Source organism: Cetorhinus maximus, chromosome 10, assembly GCF_964194155.1.
Source record: "Cetorhinus maximus chromosome 10, sCetMax3.hap1.1, whole genome shotgun sequence".
Lineage (NCBI taxonomy): Eukaryota > Metazoa > Chordata > Chondrichthyes > Lamniformes > Cetorhinidae > Cetorhinus > Cetorhinus maximus.
This window is the reverse complement of record NC_135888.1, coordinates 38,427,878-38,447,838: the sequence shown is the minus strand read 5'-3', so window position 1 is coordinate 38,447,838 and position 19,961 is coordinate 38,427,878. Positions and strand designations below refer to the sequence as shown.

Sequence of the window (19,961 nt, the reverse complement as noted above, 5' to 3'; positions counted from 1 at the left end):
CCAAAGGTTTCCATGCTATGATCCAATAACATAAGATAACCAGAGTAGACAGAATGTCTTCTGACATAAATATGCAGGGGTAGTCACAGAAGCTGCAGGCAATAGTGACTGAGTTTAAAAGACCTATTCTACTGAAAAGCCTGCAAAGCATGCTTTCCTCACAATTCCCAGCTACTTGTAATTAAGTCTGCCAAGTTCATGATCCCGACATGGGAGTGGGGTTGCTCAACCCTCCAGGATTGGTTTGGTATTTCTGAGATTTGAAGATTAATCCCCAGGTCACTGGTATGAGCAATCCTGGAGAAAAACCATGGAGGTGTTAAAACAATTCATTGTATCATTTTCATTGATCAATCTGTTTATTAGTTATAAAAATACCGAAGTTTTGAAAAATGTCATTTAATTGACAGTCAAGGATCATTCAATTGGATAATGAAGAGTTTTTTGCTTTCCAATTGACATGAGGAAGGCATTGCTCTGAGAGGATGGACATGTCTGGTGATCGGTGCTGGGAGTGTAAGGGTGGGGCAGATGGAGGCAGAGTTGGTAGTGATTCTTTGATCCACACATGAATAGGTTAAATTTAGAGTTAACTTGAGTATTTGAGATTGTGCTGATTTTTTTAATGTAAAATGTTTCGGTGTTTCAGGTGACAGAGACTCGGACTGGACCTTTGGGGTGCAGCAGTTATGAGAACCTTGACTCAGTGAGTTCCGTTCTACTGCAGAGTCCTGAGAGCCGACTGCATTTGCAAGGTAATTTCGTGGGAAGGAGAGAGGTGATGGGATGGGTATGGGTTGGGGGTTGGCGGGGGGGGGTGGGGGTGGGGATGAATGAATTTCAGTTGCGCTTCAGTGTTTCTATGATGCATTTATATGACATATCTGGCTTCCATAACATGAGCCCAATGTTCAAAGAAGTGACTGTGGTCATGTAAGAACTGTTGGAAAGTGAAGATCAGCCTGACATTGCTGAAATTCAGCAAACTGCGCCAAGGTTTACCATTGGTTTCTGCACTGATCTTTCTCTTTTGTATCAAAACTTTCTCCAGTCTCATAAATATACAGAATATTTACAAAAAACAGCTTAAACATGTGGATATCAGCATAAGGAATCAAGCACCAAGGAAAGCACGGATGTTACACCACGGGTGGAATTTAATCCAGGTGACGCGGGGTCTTGCCCGTCAGCTGGAGAGCTGGCAAGAGCCCCACAACACCTCCTTTGGTGCGGGGGGGGGGGGGGGGGGGGGGGGGAGCGGAGGCACACCATATTAGAATGTGTGGGTGGGGTGGGTGGTGACTGAGGTGAAATCTATCATTTTGAAAACTGATTTGCCAGCGGAAATAGCGGTTCCCTTTTTGACTTATTCAAACTCCTCAAATTTTTCAATATCACTCGTAGATTTCCACTCAACCTTCTCTGCTCTCGTGAAAAGAGCTCCAAATTTTCTGTTTTAATTAATAAATTGAACATTAATAAGAATGGATTGGACGTTGATATTGATGAGATCACAGACATCCACTTGATGATCAAGGTATATTTATGGACAGTGCATTTCACTGAAAGTTCAACCGTCATTGGGGATAAAAGAACACCAACCGGAAATCTGATCTAGAATCAGCTAATGCGGAAAAAAACATGGGCATGTACATAATCCAACCTGCAAGATGCTTTCTTATGAAGGGAGCAACTTTAGGTTGGTACTCTGGCTAGTTTTCACTTGTGATCCCTGTTGTTTTCAGTGGAACCTTACTGGCACACTCCCTGTTGGTGCCATCCCAGAGCAAATGGAGACCCAGACTGATGGACTGCCTGTTGGAGCTTTAAAGTTGATGCTTTTGTAAATGTATACCAGAAAGAAAAAGCCTTGACTTTCCTACCCCTTTAGTCAAATCTATTGCGTTCTCCAGGTAAACCTTGCTTCCGCACGTGGCAAACGTGGCACGGCATTTTATCCTTTAGATTCCTGGTGAAATTGGAAAGAAATATCAATGTCCAATCATTTCATTCATGTTGGAAAAGAATAAAAATTGATGTGTGGGAGCTTAATTCAAAAAATCCCATGAATTAATCTATTTTTTGAGGCATTAGTATCATGTGGCTACTGTCATACCATACACCCACTCACTACAGCTGTAGTGCATATTTCCATGTTATATTGTCAGAAGGAAAAATGCCAGACTGAATTTCACCAAGTGATATAACTGGTAGTGAGTACAGCTTTTTCATTTTTTAATATTGCAGTTCATGTTATGGTTTCAAGAATTTTTTTTGCCAATGATCCAATGGCAGTACTTCTCAGTCAGCCTCTATAAACTGGAGAGCTGCACTGCTCTGTAAGCTGCACTTTTCTTACTTTGTTTACTGAGTTATTTTAACGGTACATAGCCAAAAATCAACAATGATCCCACTTGTATTAATCCAATACTTAGAATTAATCTGGATTAACTGCGTTTTACACTTCCTAAATCTCTTCAAATCAGCAGACACCTAGAGAAAAATTTTCCCCACAGCGGGGGGGAGGTGCAGGAGCGGGCATGGGCAGGTCTGCCTCCAATTGGCGCCCCCAATTGGGGGCATGATGCCATTTTACATGGGCGGGCCAATTAAGGCCCGCCCAGCGTGACATCCTACAGGAAGCGCTATGCACTCCCTGTGCAGGCGGGGGGAGTTCCCTCAGCCGAGAGTGCGCTCTTTCATGCATGCGCACGAAAGAGCACACTCATCTCCCTGAGGCTAAGTGCTGCCTCAGGGAGATCAGCTCCACATTTAAAAATGGTAAAGGAACAAAAACAAAATTTCCCTGACATGTCCCCTCATGTGACACTGTCACTTTAGTTGGGACATGTCCAGCACTTTAACTTTAACCTTTATTAAATTTTTTAAAACCCTCATGAAACCTCATCCCGCCCGTGGATGAGGTCTCATGCTTTTCCTGAAGCCCACCAGGGCTCCCGGCCTGCCCGCCAACCTTAAGGTTGGCCGGGCAGGTCCATTAATTACGTCAATTACTTTTTAAATGGCCTCAATTGGCTGATTTGGCTGCACCCTCGCTAACCTGAAAATTGAAATGACGTGGGGTGACGTCAGGAGTTCCGCCCGATGTCATCCCGCATCATTTTATGTGCTGGCAAGCGGGTCCCGCCCCCCCGCGCACTGACCTAAAGATCCTGGCCCTAGATACAGACTCATACACTCTCTTTCTCTCTCTCTCTCACACACACACACACACACACACACACACACATGTTATAAATGCAATGTAATGCTAGTAATTGAAAAGAAAGAAAGACTTGAATTTATTTAGCACCTTTCAGGACCACAAGATGTCCCAAAATGCCTTGCGGTATTTTTAAAAGTGCAGGCACTGTTGTAATTGGTTAAACACCTTAAAAAAAACCTTAGAACCAGACTTTTGCAGAGTTAAGCTGACTCCAGAGACTTTATAAATAGTGGGCGGGACCCGATGTGGAACTCAGCCCCGATTTTTGACAGATACCATTTCTTTCGGCAGGGGAAATAGAGTGGGACATGATTCACACAGGTGGGAAACCCAAACTCAGCAGGGCATTTGAAATTAGTGTTAAGTTCAAGTAGACCCAATTTTCACTGTTCCAAGGGCCTCAGCCCACAGACTGGGAATCATTAATTGATGGAGTGGATGTAAAACCCTATGAAGTGTAGATATGGTTTATTGAAGTGTCATGATCTGAGGGTTTTCAAATCGCCTGCTCTTTAAACTTGAGAGCAAAAAAAGCTCTAGCTGTCAGTGGGAGTTTAAAAACACCGTCTGTTAGACTGCTTTGATTGACAGACCATCTTAAGCAGGTTAGAAAAAAAGTGACCACCTGTTCCACAGTTTCAATAGAGACTTTTGTTGACATTTCCCAAGGATTGTTATTAAACCTGAGGTTATTCAGATTGTGTGACTGAGTTTCAAAAGCTACATAAACATTATCTCAGTAGTGGGGGGAGGGCGGGGGAGGGGGGCGCGAGTTCACAGTTTGACAGTTTAAAGAGGCTATTAAAGGATTAGCTGTATTTGATACAAGCTGGTTTGTTTTTATAACAGATTGAACACTTGAGATTGAAAAGCTTTGAATGTTTTTTCATGAATGGGAGTTTTTTCACTATCGAGCGCGTACGAGTGAGAGCTGTATTAGATTGTTAGAAGTTTATTTATTTCTCATCTCCACATGTCTCCTGAGGTCTGTCCATGATGGATACTGGGTGAGTAGTATGAGGGCCCATGGATGGTGGATGTGGGCATGAGTTGGCATGGAGGAGCATGAGGGGTATGAGGGGGCATGGGTGGCGGCTGTAGGGCATGGGTTGGCATGGAGGTGCAATGGGGGGTGGTGTGGTGCAAGGTGACATGAGAGATGAGGGCTAAAGCCTGTAACAGCTTCTAAAACAACTGAAAAAACATCCCAGAGAACCGAGGCAGCTCACCTATCCAGCCCAGCTCAGCATTTGCCTGCCTCTATCTCCAAACTTCTTCCGAAGCCAGTCAATCCTGTCCCCATCTCCTGAGAGCAAACATTGGGTCTAACGGGGTCCTTTAAACCAAGGTGGACCTGCCAAGTCTGGAAATCTCTGGACTTAATCTACGCACCGAGCCTAGGTGGCAAAAATTTGGCCGATTGTTTCTGATGTGAAATGATGGCTGGCAGAGTAGCCTTGAAAATGTTTCATGCTTAAAGATTCAACTCACCAATGACAATATTAACTCAAAATCAGAAATTCCCTTAACTGAAAGGAGACAGCCAACTGCTGATCAGCCGGCATAATTTCATTGAGCCAAGTTTACTCAGGAGCCAATAATAAATGCAGTGAGATTCAAAGCTCTGACTGGTGAACTTCTAGGCCCCAGCTTTACTTTCTCCACAAGTTTAGAAAGGTAATTGAAAGGCAACAGACTGCATCATCATTTCAGTACATGATTACCCTCCTTAAGGAATTTTAAATTATAAAACAACCAAAAGAATCCAGCCAGGTTTGTTTCCTAATTAGAATTGTGCATGGGAATGGAGAAAATTTCACAGTCCATCATCCAATGCGGATCCAAAAATAGATGATAGTTATTATTCTTTGAACTCTTTCAGTTTCACTTCTATCCTGGTAATTGTGCTGTGACTGCAGAATTGATGAATGGTTATTTAAAAGGTCACCATCTAATTTGTTAATGTTGGGGCAATGGCAAAAAAGGACTTAATAACACAGTGCCTGCGTTCAATTAGCTAAGAGGCTATTCTACTTGTGATGGATATTTCAATTAAAATGATGAAACGAGGTTTAGTCGCTTCCTGCATTGGCTGTACTAAAACCACTGGAAAAAGTCACACTGCTTCAGCATGAAGTGAGGAAGTGACAGGTAGGCTGCTCAGCAGATCAGGTGCTCACAAACCAGGTAACACTGAATTTGTATTTTCTACGTACAAATTGATATTTTCTTTCTCTGGTAGGTGGGAATGGCCGAGATGTTGTACCTATTTCCATTTGCTTGACCATTTCTCCAGGTGGTTTGATAATAGGCATTGACATTAAAAATAGTCAATGTGGTGGGTAGGACTGCAATGGAACTGAATATCACCTGGTCCATATACCGGGCAGCTGATCGGATCATCCATCTTGCGCCACCATCAGTGCTGGATTTCTACCCCCGACCCCTGCTGTTGAGCAAAATGCATCCAGAAAAATATGAGGGTGGAAGAATAATTGTCCATTCTGGAAGCATCATCACAATGTACGACATTACCAAGGCAACACAAATGGTTGTAGCATGTGAACACATCTGTAGAAAAGTGATAAAGGAGTATGCGCGTAACAAATCAATTAATTTTACACACAGTAAGATAAAAATGATGAAAAGAATGGTTCATGTCAAATTCAAGTTCACCATCAAGGCAGGTCCTCATGGAAGTGTAACAGTTACAGGATTTCTGCGATTTGTGGAAATCTTGCTGAATGAGAGAGTTCCGGAATGGCTGAACTTCCAGTACAAACTTGCAGTAATTATTTCTAGCTTGACTGATTCCCGATCACTATTACTTAGCCTGAGGAAGAGCAGGAGACACCAATTGGTCACAGGGGAGGCCTCTGAGACACAAGCGGACACAGTGATGAAAGTTTAGAAAAGGGTGGTTATCCATCAGGCTGACAGGTTGAGTTGGAAGGAGGTGTGTATCCTCTTATGGCATTGTTATGGCAAGTAAGTTTTCAAGACAATATTTGAACCAGGGTTGTGCATCAGCAAAATAAAAAGCAAAATACTGTGGGTGCTGGAAATCTGAAATAAAAGCAGAAAATGCTGGTAAAACTCAGCATCTGTTGGGAGAAACAGTTAACATTTCAAGTCCATATGACTTCTTCAGAGCTAAGAAAAGTCATATGGACTCGAAATGTTAACTCTTTCTCTCTCCACAGGTGCTGCCAGACCTGCTGAGTTTTATCAGCATTTTCAGTTTTGATGAATCAGCCACACTGCTGTCCTATTGACGAAATGAGCTGAGTAGTCAATCAGTTCCACTGACATCAATGTGGATCCCAAATTGTGTGCTGCCTTCCAGTTGCCAGAATATAGGCATAGCAGGGTTGCTGCACAAATTCTTGGAGAGGGAGGGTGATCAGCCAGAATTTATGGTTTATTTTGATGACACAGGGAAACAAGTTATTCAGCTTGTCCCAAACAAAGGGTTCTAGGAGTTCAGTGATAGAGCTCAGGGTTAGAATTCTCAGGATAAGTCGCTCACGTGAACCAATTCAAGAACAGGCAGATCAAAAAGGAAAAATGCTCAGCTACAGATATAGGGCTGAATTTTACAACCCCCTCCCCCCTCACCTCCATCCCCCCTGGAGGCGGGGTGGCAAATGGGGTGGGGGCAGCATCAAATTGCAGTGGTGTTGTGCTCATCACCTGTCCACTTATGCCCGTGGTGTGGGAGCCACCAGGTGGCTAGCCCATCCGCGGGCTGATTGAGGCCCTTAAGTTACCAATAAATGATCACTTAAGGGCCTCCTCCCACCTCTGCTGGCATTTTACCCACAGTGGAGATGGCTGGCATCATGGCTGAGCTAGTGGGTGTGCTTGCTGGTGAGGCACCCAGTGCCCCTCTCTAGGTTTCACCCTCCCTCTACCATGTTACCCCTCCACCCCCAGCCCTGTTGACCCTGACCCTCCAACCCCCCTTGCCAGGGCCTGCCAGCCTGGCTGTGGCAAGACCCTAGACTTACCTGAAAGTCTAGATCCATGACGTCTTCTGTTTGGGTTGATATGTAATCCCAGCAGTGGCCACCACTCCTGTTGGTGCCACTAGGAACAAAATTGCCAGCCATTTGATTGGCCAGCAACTCTCAGACTTCCTCACTGATGGGAGTGGAAGTCCTGCATTAAGCCAATTGATGGCCAAACGGCTCGAAAATGGCTGTGGGAGGAGGGGTAACATGGCAGGGATAAGCCAGTGGGGTATGCCAGCCAAATGCAAGCAAACTTGCCACCAACATTTATGCCAGGGGCCAGGGATTCTCTCCCCAAACCCCATCACTCCCTCCCTACATTCAGAAGCCTCCTAAAAATTCTCCTTTTCATCTGTGTGTTTAGTTTATCACTTTTAGTCCAGCTTTCTTTGTCCCCTTTTAATTTATGCACCATGTCTGTCTCTTTACACCAATCTGTAAGCATTCTGGTATCTTTCTGTAGATGAGGATTGGCGCACAAATGGAAGCTGACATTGTTGTCATCTGTAAATTTGCCCTTTATTAAAGCCGCCTACCCTTATTTTTCACTATCTCCATCAAAAGAAAGCCTTTTCATATACTATAGACCTTCAATGGCAGCACTGTTGCTGAGCCTCCACCATCAACATCTTGGGAGTAACCGTTGACCGAAAGCATAACTGGACCAACCATATCGACGCTGATGCTAGAAGGGAAGGGCAGAGGTTTGGCATTCTGCATTGAGTAGCACATCTTCTGGTCTCTCAAATGTTCTCCACTACTGACAAAGTTTCAAGTAACGTGTGCAATGGAATGCTTGTCATTGTTTGAATCCCTTCAATTATATATCCATACTAAAACAGTTCAAACTAGTCAAACAGGAAATTTTCGATGCCTGTACTGTGTTATTCCTCCCCAACATTGTCAATCGTACCATCTGTTTCCAATGCTTCCCTTGTCATTCATCTCAGTGGAATTACCCCTCCTTGCTGCATTGTTAACTATCCAATTCTAAACAGACCACTCTTAGAAATAGTTTCCCTCTGCATCCTACCACTGTAACTTTTAGAGTCCTTTAAAGATCCCTCCTTGACCCCCTAATTTTAATCATCAATGTGCTGCCCATCGACAACAACATCCACAAACATAAAGTCAACATTTACCTAACTCTCCACCATTTATTTTATCCCCACTGCTGCCTCTGTACAATCAGATTGCTTGTCCAATATACAGCCTGACATTGGGAAGTTCAAAGGTATCACCCACCAACAAATTCAACTGTTACTCTATTCCCCTTCCTCACCACTGTTTCAGACTGAATCAGACTTTTGGCAATTTTGCCATCCTGTTTGACTTGGAGTTTGTGACTCGATATCATCCAGAACTGCCTCTGCCTCCAGCTCAACTCATCTGCTGCAGGAATTCTCATTCCTAGCCATGTGACTTCCGAACTTGACCTTTTCGATACTATGCTGGTTGGCCTCCCTTCCCTCACTTTCTATAAACTTCAGCTCATCCAGAACTTTGCTTCCTGAACCCTATCCCAAACCAGGTCTCAGTTGCCCGTCCACCTTGACCTCACTGACTGAAATTTGCCCCTGGTCCCCCAATGCCACCAGTTTAAAATTCTCACCCTTATGTTTATCTCATTCTGTTCTTTGTGCACCTGCCTTCTTTCCCCACCGCCACTTGAAGTCATACCTTCAGCAACCTCGGTACCTCATTCTTGGAATTCCCTCTTTAAACTCCAAAGTTTTTCCACCTCCCTCTACTTCTTTAATAATGTCCTTAAAAACCTACCTCTCTTTGACCGCCCTCCTAACATTTCCACCTTTGGCTCAAATCTGTTTCTCTTGCATCTCCTTGGAACGTACATTAACAGCACTGTATAATTGCATGTCATTGTTCTTTTTGTTACCAATTATAGCGTAACATAATCTTTCCTTTTCCAGAGATTGTTATGTTACAATTAGCAATCTTGTGGTGTGGCTCAGTGACTGCATCTATGTCCAGCACTACATTATCCATCACTCCCAGAGCAATGAGTAAATCAATACTCCATGATAAGAACAGAACTGATTTGAGAGCTGACACCTTAAGCTTCAGTAAATAGTTCAAAATATCTGCCTTGGTTTACAATGCCATCTGAGCCACCCATAATGATTCATTTCAGCCCGATAACCATTCCTTGGCGTCCACAATACTGCACTGTTGGTGCAATATCATATCATGGAGTCCTCCATCAGTAAGGGTAATTAAAGGGGCAACATTCCCCTAATAAAGTTATTGAAGTCACTTGGAAACCTACTCTTGCTTTGGTTAACAAATGGAGAATATTGTGGCATTGTTACATGGCAAAAAAAAAAGGTTGGGTTTTGCTCTTAGCAACAAATCCCTTACACTTACTTGCATTTGCACATAGACTTCTTGTGGGCTTTTGCACTGGAAGTTCTGCTCAGCCAGCAATTAAAACGATATGCTCCTTCTACAGGGCATCTGGGACCTTTGCTCACAGATCAAGTAATTGTAACCAATAAGATTGAAAAATCATTAATGAGTAATGCAGAGTCTGAACCAGGGAATGCCAGTTAGACCTGCAGCTCTCAAACGTTTTGGATGAAAGACCATTTTCATTGGATTAGTAACCAGAAATATCACCCTCCCCCCATCCAAATTATAACAATATATATTTATTATATGAAAGTGTGACATGTAAAGCAGTGCTTCCCAAACTATTTTCTAACATGATCCCATTTTGACACTTGAAAATTAACGTGATCCCTGACGCCAACAAAAATAAACAGCAATAAAGCAGCACAATAACATTCAGTATATAATTATTAAAGTTCATATATTAAAGATTAACATATCAACCATATTAATAAGAAAAACTGTGTATTAAAAGCACTTTGTAAAAATGTTATATGTATGAACGCAGGTTTCAGTCAAGCTCTCCATATTCTCTAGTGCAGAAGCTCAGTGAAACACCTCCCCCGCCCCTCACCCCGCAGAAGGGAAAAACAGTTCGGACCAGTACTCTTATTTCCCAGTTTTTACTGGTGTTCCATTTTAAGGTATACAAGACCAGTTTGGACCAGTACTCTTATTTCCCAGTTTTTACTGTTTTTTTTCCTTCTGGGCTCCCACCCCTGACTGTAATCAGCCCCTCTCCCCTTTCCCCCCACACTCAGTAATCAGCCCCTTCCCACCGCGGTCACACAACAGTCAGCCCCTCTCCTTTCCCCTCCCCCCCCACCACCACGGGCACACAGAAATCAGCCCCTCTCCCTTCCCCTCTCCCCCCACATGCACATATTGTAATCAGCTCCCCTTCCACCACTACACCAGCTTTGTTCTAGTTGCCGATACCTGCTAAGCAGAGTAGCCAGCCTGGGGTAAGGATCCTCTACAGTAGGCAGACAGGAGCAGAAACGCAGAAAGTTTGACGCCTCCACTCACCTTCCTGGCTCAGCTGCATGACCTCCCATTTTTTCCCACACTCAGTCAGTCACTTAGTTATACCTGTCAACCTCTGCCTGCACCGAGTAAGCACAGAAACATCCTGGGCCTGCTTGCACTCCCTAAAGTTAAAGCATATTTTGGGTTCACCGTCCGCCTTTTTGCTATTTGGCGGCATCGATCCAGTGGATCCAGGGTCTCCTCTCCGCAGTCACCATTGCTGCCTCAGAGGAGGGGGAGCTTATAACCCCACATTCTGTTTCTGTGGGCCTATTGGGGGTGGCAACCCATAGTTTGAGAACCACTGATGTGAAGAGTGCTTTAAAAATTTTTTTAAAAACACAGGTATTTACTTATAGATTATGTAAGATACTTGTGCCTGCTTCTCCCCACAGAGCCTGTCTATCATGTGTGCTGCTGTCTAAGATGAGACAGCAGAGCTTTTGGAGGAGCAGTGCATCTCAGGCAGTTACTTCCTAATTTACACATTTAATTGCGTATGTGCAGTCACTGGAAGTTACTGTCTGGATTGCACATTAATAATGGCGAGCTCTGTTTGTCTCACCATTACTTCTGCCGCAAAATCTAGACCATTATCGTGATACACGGGCAGTGAAAGGGTGTCCTGCTCAGATAAACGCTTCCCATCCCTAGCATGAGATAATGATTCTTTAAGGCACTCACTCCTTTAAGGAAAGGTTACAAGAATAATTCAGTGAAAATACATGATTGAATGTTTTATGCAGTGTTTATGGTGCAGTTTTAAATAACTTGTTTTCAAAGCAGTGCCTCAGTGCTGCTGCCAATAGTGCACAAATCAGTAGCGGAGTAAATATATTTAACAGGTACGGCTCATAAAGAAGTACATTTGCCGCAGGGAAAATGCTTTGAAAATCAGTCTGTAATTGTCTTGCAGTTAGTGGTTTATTCTCAAAACAATTTAATATAAGTTTTGGCACCCTATTTGTTTGATAAGTAACATTGCATTATGTTGCCAGTCTCTTTCCTTTTGGACTTATTTGTTTTTTATTTGCTTGATTCAACATCTTTACCCCATGCCATAAAACCAATATTCATCAACCAACAGGCAAGCAGGTAATCTACTCATCTGCCTTTGCCAATTTGATGATCATTCCAACTCTCTAGAAAATGTCGAATTCTTGGAAGCTTATTATTTAGGTGCAGTTTATTTGTGGGAACCTGTTATTGACATCAGGCAGAATTTAACATCCTGGTGTTTAATACAGAACTAATTGTTGAAAAATCTCTGGAGCGTTCAGTGAAAATTAGAAAGGTTGAAGTGGCACATAGGCTATATGATCAATGTCCTTAAACTTTGGTAGTTCAACTTTTGTCGAAACCCAAAGGAAAGAATCATTAGAGCTCTCCATGTATAAGGTGTCCTTAGCCAAAAAGGTGCACAAGCTGTGTTGCAGCAGCATGCTGTATTCCATGCTCCAAATACTTCGATACGAAAACAAGAAGGAGGAGTTCAGTAGCAAGGCTATCTTGCTCAGGGTGATGTTGTGGTGCCTCTGAATAACATAAAAGCTCCACCAGTATTAACCCACAGCATGTAGTAAACAATATTTTAAACGGCTATGACCAAACCCCATTATTTATTATGAGTCATTCCTGTTTGGTAAGAGCGCGTTTCTTAGTTAGCAGCTAGAACCCAATGTGACTGAATAGGTTTTAAGTCCTTTCTGTTGCATTGTACATCCTATCAATGTAGGATACAGTGCGCACATTTTTTCTGCTCTTTCACCGGACTTGATTCAGCTTGTTCATAATTGTCAACTGGTCAATGTAGTTTGTTTCACCTTCATTGGTGATTTGAGATGACAAGAGCTAAAGAGGCCAAAATGAGGTGAAACCAGCTGCTATTCCAAACCTGACAAACTTATATATTGAGATACCAGTGGAGTGTGTTCAAAAGTGATTTAATGATGCATGATTCTTGCAATAGATTATCATTTAAAAGAAATTGTGCTTAAGAGCATTTTCTATGTGTTAATTATGGTGGAACATAACTTACTTTCACCCCAATGTCGTCAACAACAACAATTTATATTTAAATGATATATACTTATATATGATATATTTATATATCATACTTATATTCATACATTTAATGTAATGAAATGTCCCATGGTGCTTCACAAGATCATTATAAAACGAAGTATGAGACTGAGCTACATAAGGAGATATTAGGTCAGATGACCAAAAGCTTGGTCAAAGAGGTAGGTTTTAAGGAGTATCTTAAAAGGGGAAAGTGAGGTAGAGAGGCAGAGAGATGTAAAGAGGGGATACCAGAACTTGGAGCCTAGTCAGCAGAAGACACAACCATAAATGGGGAGCAAAATAGAGTTAGGAATGTATAAGAGGCCAAATTAGAGGAGCGCAGATATCTCAGAAAGTTGTGGGATGAGAGAAGATTACAGAGATAGTGAGGGGCAAGGCCATGGAGGATTTTCAAAACAAGGACATGAATGTTAAAGTCAAGTTGTTGCTTGATTGGCAGCTACTGAGGTCAGCAAGCACAGGAGTGACAGAGGAATGAGACCTGCTGGAGTTAAGACACAGGCAGCAGAGTTTTGGATCACCTCAAGTTTACCACCTCTATGACCCAACAATATAGCTCAGCAGCACTCCAAAACAAGGGCAGCTTATGCTCCATCATTCACCTTTGTATCTCCCAGAGCAAGAATGCCAATTTTGAGATGTTTTGCATCAAGTCATAGGCTACTACTCTGTAGACTTGCAACTACCAGGGTCTGCCAGAGCTAGTTTTACATTTTATCCTTCAAGTGATCTAATAGTATACAGACTATCCATGTCCTGGGGGTTACCATTGACCAGAAACTGAACAGAACTGGCCATTTAATTATTGTGGCTACAAGAACAGGCCAGAGGCTAGGAATCCTGCGGCGAGTAACTTGCCTCCTGACTCCCCAAAGCCTGTCCACATCTACAAGGCACGAGTCAGGAGTCTGATGGAGTACTCTCCACTTTCCTGGATGAGTGAAGCTTCCACAACACTCAAGAAGCTTGACACCATCCAGGACATAGCAAGCCACTTGATTGGCACCCCATCAACAAACATTCACACCCTCCACTACCGATGCACAGTGGCAGCAGTGTATATCATATACAAGATGCACTATAGGTACTCACCAAGCCTCCTTAGACAGCACCTTCCAAACACATGACCACTACTTTCTAGAAGGACAAGGGCAGCAGATAGATGAGGACACCACCACCTGGAAGTTCGCCTCCAAGCCACTCACCATCCTGACTTGGAAATATGTCACTGTTCCTTCACTGTCACTGGGTCAAAATCCTGGACCTCCCTTCCTAACAGCACAGTGGGTATACCTACACCACATGGACTGCAGCGGTTCAAGAAGGCAGCTCACCACCACCTTCTCAAGGGCAGTTTGGGATGAATAATAAATGCTGGCCTAGCCAGCAACGCTCACATCCCATAAACGAATAAAAAGAATGGCTACCGTTGTAGAGTTGCCCCAGGTCCTGTAACCATCCCAATTTTAAAAAAATTAAGGGCAGGATTTTCCCCCCGTCAAGAGGGAAGTTGAAGTGCGGGCGCACAGAGGCGCGCTTCCGATCGGCACCCCCCGATTGGGGCACACCGCCATTTTACATGGGCGGGCCAATTAAGGCCCACCCAGCGTGACATCCGCGCGGAAGCGCTGTGCGCTCCCTGTGCGGGCGGGGCGATTCCCTAAACCCAAGAGTGTGCTCTTTCGCGCATGCGTATGAAAGAGCGCACTCATCTACCTGAGGCTAAGTGCTGCCTCAGGGGGATCAGCTCTAATGTACAAATTATTAAAAATAGAAAAAAAAAAATTCCCTGATATGTCCCCTCATGTGACATTGTCACATGAATTGGGACATGTCCATAACTTTTTTAAAAACTTGAATTAGTTTTTAAAAAACCTACATGAAACCTCATCCCGATCATGGATGAGGTTTCATGCTTTTTCTAATGCCCGCCAGGGTTCCTGGCCTGCCCGCCAACCTTAAGGTTAGACGGGCACGTCCATTAATTGCTTCAATGACTCTCTCAATGGCCTCAATTGGCTATTGACAGGTCGGCAGGCACACAGCTGATTTTGCTGAGCCCCTGCCTACGTGAAAATTTAAATGGGGCGGGATGACGTCGGGAGCTCCGCCCGACATCACCGCGCATCATTTTACACGTCGGCGAGCGGGCCCCGCCCCCCACTCACCGACGGGAAAAGCCTGCCCAAAAAGTAAATAGATGTAACATGAATAAATTATTTGTGTATAAATTACCATAGTACAAGGTTTGTGTAATCTTGGTAGAAGATTTTAGCATTTTAGTGGTAATGATCATAATTCAATTAGATTTAAAGATTTAGAGAAAAGGATAAAGATAGACCAAGAAGAAAAGCCTTAAATTGGGGAAAAGCCAACTTTACTACGCTGAGACCTGTGTAAGCAGAAATGGACTGGAAACAGCTACTTAAAGGTAGATCAGTGTCTGCACAGTGAGAGGCATTGAAGGAACAGCTAAAGAGCATTCAAAACAAAAATGTTTCCACAAAAAAAAAAGCACAGAAATCTCCCTGGGGCAGAAATAAAAAAAAAATATTCAGACATGTCTCCTCATGTGACAGTGTCACATGAGCTAGGACGTATCAATGAATTTTAATGAAAATTTTTATTTGATTTATAAACCCTTCATGAAACCTCATCCCGCCCGTGGATGAGGTTTCATGATAAATGTGAAGGCCGCCTGTGCTCTTCGCCTGCCTGCCAACCTTAAGGTTGGTCGGGCAGCTCTGTTAATTCTTTAAATTAGTTGTTAAATGGCCTTAATAGGCCTTTGACAGTTCAACAGGCACGCAGCCGACTCCGGTGTGCGCCCGCCGAACTGAAAATTGGAATGACTCGCGGTAACGTTGGGATACACGCCCGACGTCACTCCGCATCATTTTACACATCGGCGAGTGGGGCCCGCCCCTACACGCCGACCAGAAGATTCAGGCCCTGGTGTCAAAAAGGTGATAAAGCAAAAAAAAGCTTATGCTAGATGCCAAAAGTTTAACACTCCAGAAAGCCTAGAGTATAGAAAATGCAGAGGTAAAATGAAAAAGGAAATTAGGGAAGCAAAGTGAGAGCATGAAAAATATTGATGAGTAAAGTCAAAGAAAATGGAAAGATGTTTGACAAATACATAAAGAACAAGATGATAACTAAGGAAAGAGTAGAACCTATTCAAAACCAAAAAAGGTAACTTGTTTGTGGAGGCAAAAGATGTGGGCATGGTTATTAAGGAATACTTTTGGTGTGTTTTCACAAAAGAGAAGGATGAAGCAGACATTGTAGCTAAGGAAGAATGTGAAATATTGGATGGGATAAATATAGTGAGGGAGGAAATCTTAACTCATTTCACATCCTTAAAAGTGGATAAATCACTAGGCTGGCTGAAATGTATCCCAGGTTGCTAAAGGAAGAAATAGCAGAAGCTCGGATCTACATTTTCCAATCATCTCTAGCTACAGGCGTGGTGCCAGACGATTAGAGGAATGCTAATGTTGTACTGTCGTTTAAAAGAGGAGGAAGGGATAGCCTGAGAATTACAAGCCAGCCAGCATCACCTCCAATTTCTGGGAAAAAGTTCTCATATAGTATAGATTGTCATTTAGAGAGACATAGATTAATTAAAGACAGTCAGAATGGATTTGTTAAGGGAGGGTTATGTCTGACTAACGAATGAAGTTTTTGAGGAGGCAACAAGGAGGGTCATTGAGGGTAGTGCATTTGATGTAGGCTACAGGAAGTCTAGCAAAGCTTTTCACAAGATCCCACATGGCAGTCTGGTCAGAAAATTAAAAGCTCATGGGGTCCAAGGACAAGTGTCAAGTTGGGTCGAAAACTGGCTTTCACGACCAGAAGCAGTAGTTGACAGGTGTTTTTATGACCAGAAGGCTGTTTCCAGTGGGGTTCTGCAGGGCTCAGTACTGGGTCCCTTGCTGTTTGTGGTATATATCAATGGTTTAGACTTAAATGTGGGAAGTATGATTAAGATGTTCAAAAATATGAAAATTGACCGTGTGGTTGATAACAAGGAAGAAAGCTGTAGACTGCAGAAAGGTATTAAGGAACTGATTACATGGGCATAAATATAGCAAATGGAATTCAAACTGGAGAACTGTGAGGAAACGTATTTGGGGAGGACAAACAAGGCAAGAGAAAATACAATGAGAAATGTAGAGACCCTTGAGGTGTCTGTTCACAGCTCTTGAACCTGTTCTCACTTTGGTTGGCTCTGTGGTTCCAATAATTTTATAATATTTACAGAAAGGCAGAGTATTATTTAAATGGTGATATATTGGGAAATGTGGATGTACAAAGGGATCTGGTGTCCTTGTACATCAGTCACTGAAAGTAAATAGGCAAGTGCAGCAAGCAATTAGGAAGGCAAATGGTATGTTGGCCTTAATTGCAAGAGGCCTTGAGTTCAGAAGTAAGGATGCCTTACTGCAGCTATGCATAGCCTTGGTGAGACCACTCCTGGAGTATTGCATGCAGTTTTGGTCTCCCTACCTAAGAAAGGATATATTTGCCATAGCAAAGGTTCACTAGGCTGATACCAGGGATGGCAGGAATGTCGTATGAGGAGAGATTGGTTTGACTGGGCCTGTATTCACCAGAGGTTAGAAGAATTAGAGGGAATCTGATTGAAACGTATAAAATTCTAACAGGGCTAGACAGACTAGATGCAGGGAGGATGTTTCCTCTGGCTGGGGAGTCTAGAACCAGGGGCCACAGTCTCAGGATATGGGGCAGGCCTTTTAGGACTGAGATAAGGAAAAATGTCTTCACTCAGAGGGTAGTCAACCTGTGGAATTCTCTACCACAGAAGGCTGTGGAGGCTGGGTCACTGAGTGTATTCAAGAAATAAATTGATAAATTTTTGGATATTAGGGGCATCAAGGGGTATGGAGAGAAAGCGGGAATATGGCATTGAGATAGAGGATCAGCCATGATCATATTGAATGACGGAGCAGGCTCGAAGGACCAAATGGCCTACTCCTGCTCCTGTTGTTTCTCCTAAATAGAAACCCAGAAATATCGAAAGATTTATGGCACAGAAGGGGGTCATTTGGCCCACTGCATCCCTGCCATCAGAATAAGAGCTATTCAGTCTCATCCCATTTTCCAGATCTTGGCCCATAATCCTATAGTTTGCGTCACCTCAAGTGCACATCCAAGCATTTTTTTAAATGTGATGAGGGTTTCTGCCTCTTCTCCCTGTAGTTGCTCCTGTTTATATTATGCCTTTTAGTAACATCATTTGCCTTGGGTTTCGCTGGCGGGTAGGATTTTGGTTTCATGGTCGAGCCACGTCAATACTTGAAATATACATTTGATATTTTATTAATGTTTTTTATTAGTAGGACAGATAGATAAAATGGTAGATAAATAAATTGGCATAGACTATAAGAGCAGGAATGTTATGCTGGAACTGTATATTACACTCGTTAGGCTGCAGCTGGAGTATTGTGCACAGTTCCATTCACCACATTACAGGAAGGATGGGGTCATGCAAGCGAGGAGATTTACAAGGATGTAACCAGAAATGGAGAATATTATCTTCAAGGAAAGATTGGATAGGCTGAGGGGAGAATTAATTGGGGCGTAGAAATTTGTGAGGGGCCTAGATAGAATGGATAGGAAGGAACTATTTCCATTAGCTGGCAGGTCAATAACCAGGGGGAATAGAATTAAAGTAATTGGTAGAAGGACAAGAGGGGAGTTGAGAAGTAATTTTTGTCACCCAGAGGGTAGTGGGAGTCTGGAACTCGCTGCCTGAAAGGGGAGAAGAGGTAGAAACCTTCATCACATTTTTTAAAATGCTTGGATGTGCACTTGAGGTGATGCAAACTACATGGCTATGGACCAAGGACTGGAAAGTGGGATGAGACTGGATAGCTCTTTTTCTGATGACAGGGACGCAGTGGGCTAAATTACCCCCTTCTGTGCCATAAATCTTTCTATATTTTATGGGTTTCTATTCTTTTTTGCTCACTGTCAGTTCAGTTCATTTTCGTTCTTCATAACAGCCCCCATAAAGGAACGTGATAGGGAATTGACTGTAATGGTGCAGCACTGATTACTGAATGGAGCAAGTGAACTATTGAACAGCTATCCTCTAAACCTCCACCCCTGGAACCCCACCAGCAAACCTAATACATTCAGTATTTATCAGACTTTAAGGATATCAGTAAGTACAATTATAAAAGGGGATTTACACTGAATGTCTTATTGTGTAAATGCATTACCCTTTCTACCCCCTCTTTAAAAATCTCTATGGGCAGGATTTTCGGGTTGTCGGGCGGGTGTGGCAAGTGGGCCCGGGAGCGGCCGAGAAATGGTCCAGCGCCTGTGATCGACCCCCGACTGCAATTTCATGTTGGTTTGCAAATTAACAGCCAGCCAGCATGAGATGCACACTGAGAAACTTAGCAATGCTGGGGTGAGGGCAGGAGCAGCGCGAGTGCAAAAACCTGTGCGGGCGCGGAAGAGCGTGCACTGAAAGCTCCCTGAAGGCAGGGAGCTGAACAATTTTAAAATCAAAAATAAATATTTTTAAAATCTGAAAAAAATGTCCCGCCATGGGACTCGCTCAGATTACATGAACAGAATATGATATCTGCGCAAAAATTTATATTTATTTTTTATTTAATTGTGGAAACCTCATCTCGCCTGTGGATGAGATTTGCTAAAAAAAATCAGAAGGCCACCTGGCCGATTTGCCCGCCCGCCAACCGTGAGGTTGGGCAGGCAGTGAAAAATATGTTTAAATTAATTGATTAAGGGCCTTATTGGCCTCTTAATTGTCGGTGGGCGTGCTGCCGATTCTTGCGTGCGCCCACCATCGCCCGATGTCACCTCGCACAATTTTACGATCGGGTCGGGTGCACGCCTGCTTGCGGGATGTAAAATCCTGTCCTATGTTTTATAAAACAATCTTTTGTAGGGCACAAACTTCCACTCCAAAGCTATTGCTTACTGTTGTCATGATTTTTGGCCTTGCTTTCATGTCAACACTTAACGTTGCAAAATGCTATGTCAATATATCCTATTCAATTTTTATATGTCAACTCTCACAGCATATTTACACCCTTTGGTAGCTAGATAGATCTATGGAGTGAATTTCTGAAACTGACAACACTCCTCTGTCACCATCTTGTATAATATATACATACTGTTTATAAGAAAGGCGGTAT

The 19,961-nt window shown here is 43.1% G+C and overlaps 1 protein-coding gene across 1 annotated transcript in view; it reads left to right on the top strand.

Annotated features, from left to right (window-relative positions):
• Positions 1-19,961, top strand: part of brinp1 (bone morphogenetic protein/retinoic acid inducible neural-specific 1) — a 370,433-nt gene that overhangs the window by 306,716 nt on the left and 43,756 nt on the right. Inside the window, exon 5 of the mRNA XM_078550337.1 lies at positions 650-755. Coding sequence (XP_078406463.1) covers positions 650-755 — 106 coding nt within the window. The remainder of the gene's footprint in view (positions 1-649; positions 756-19,961) is intronic.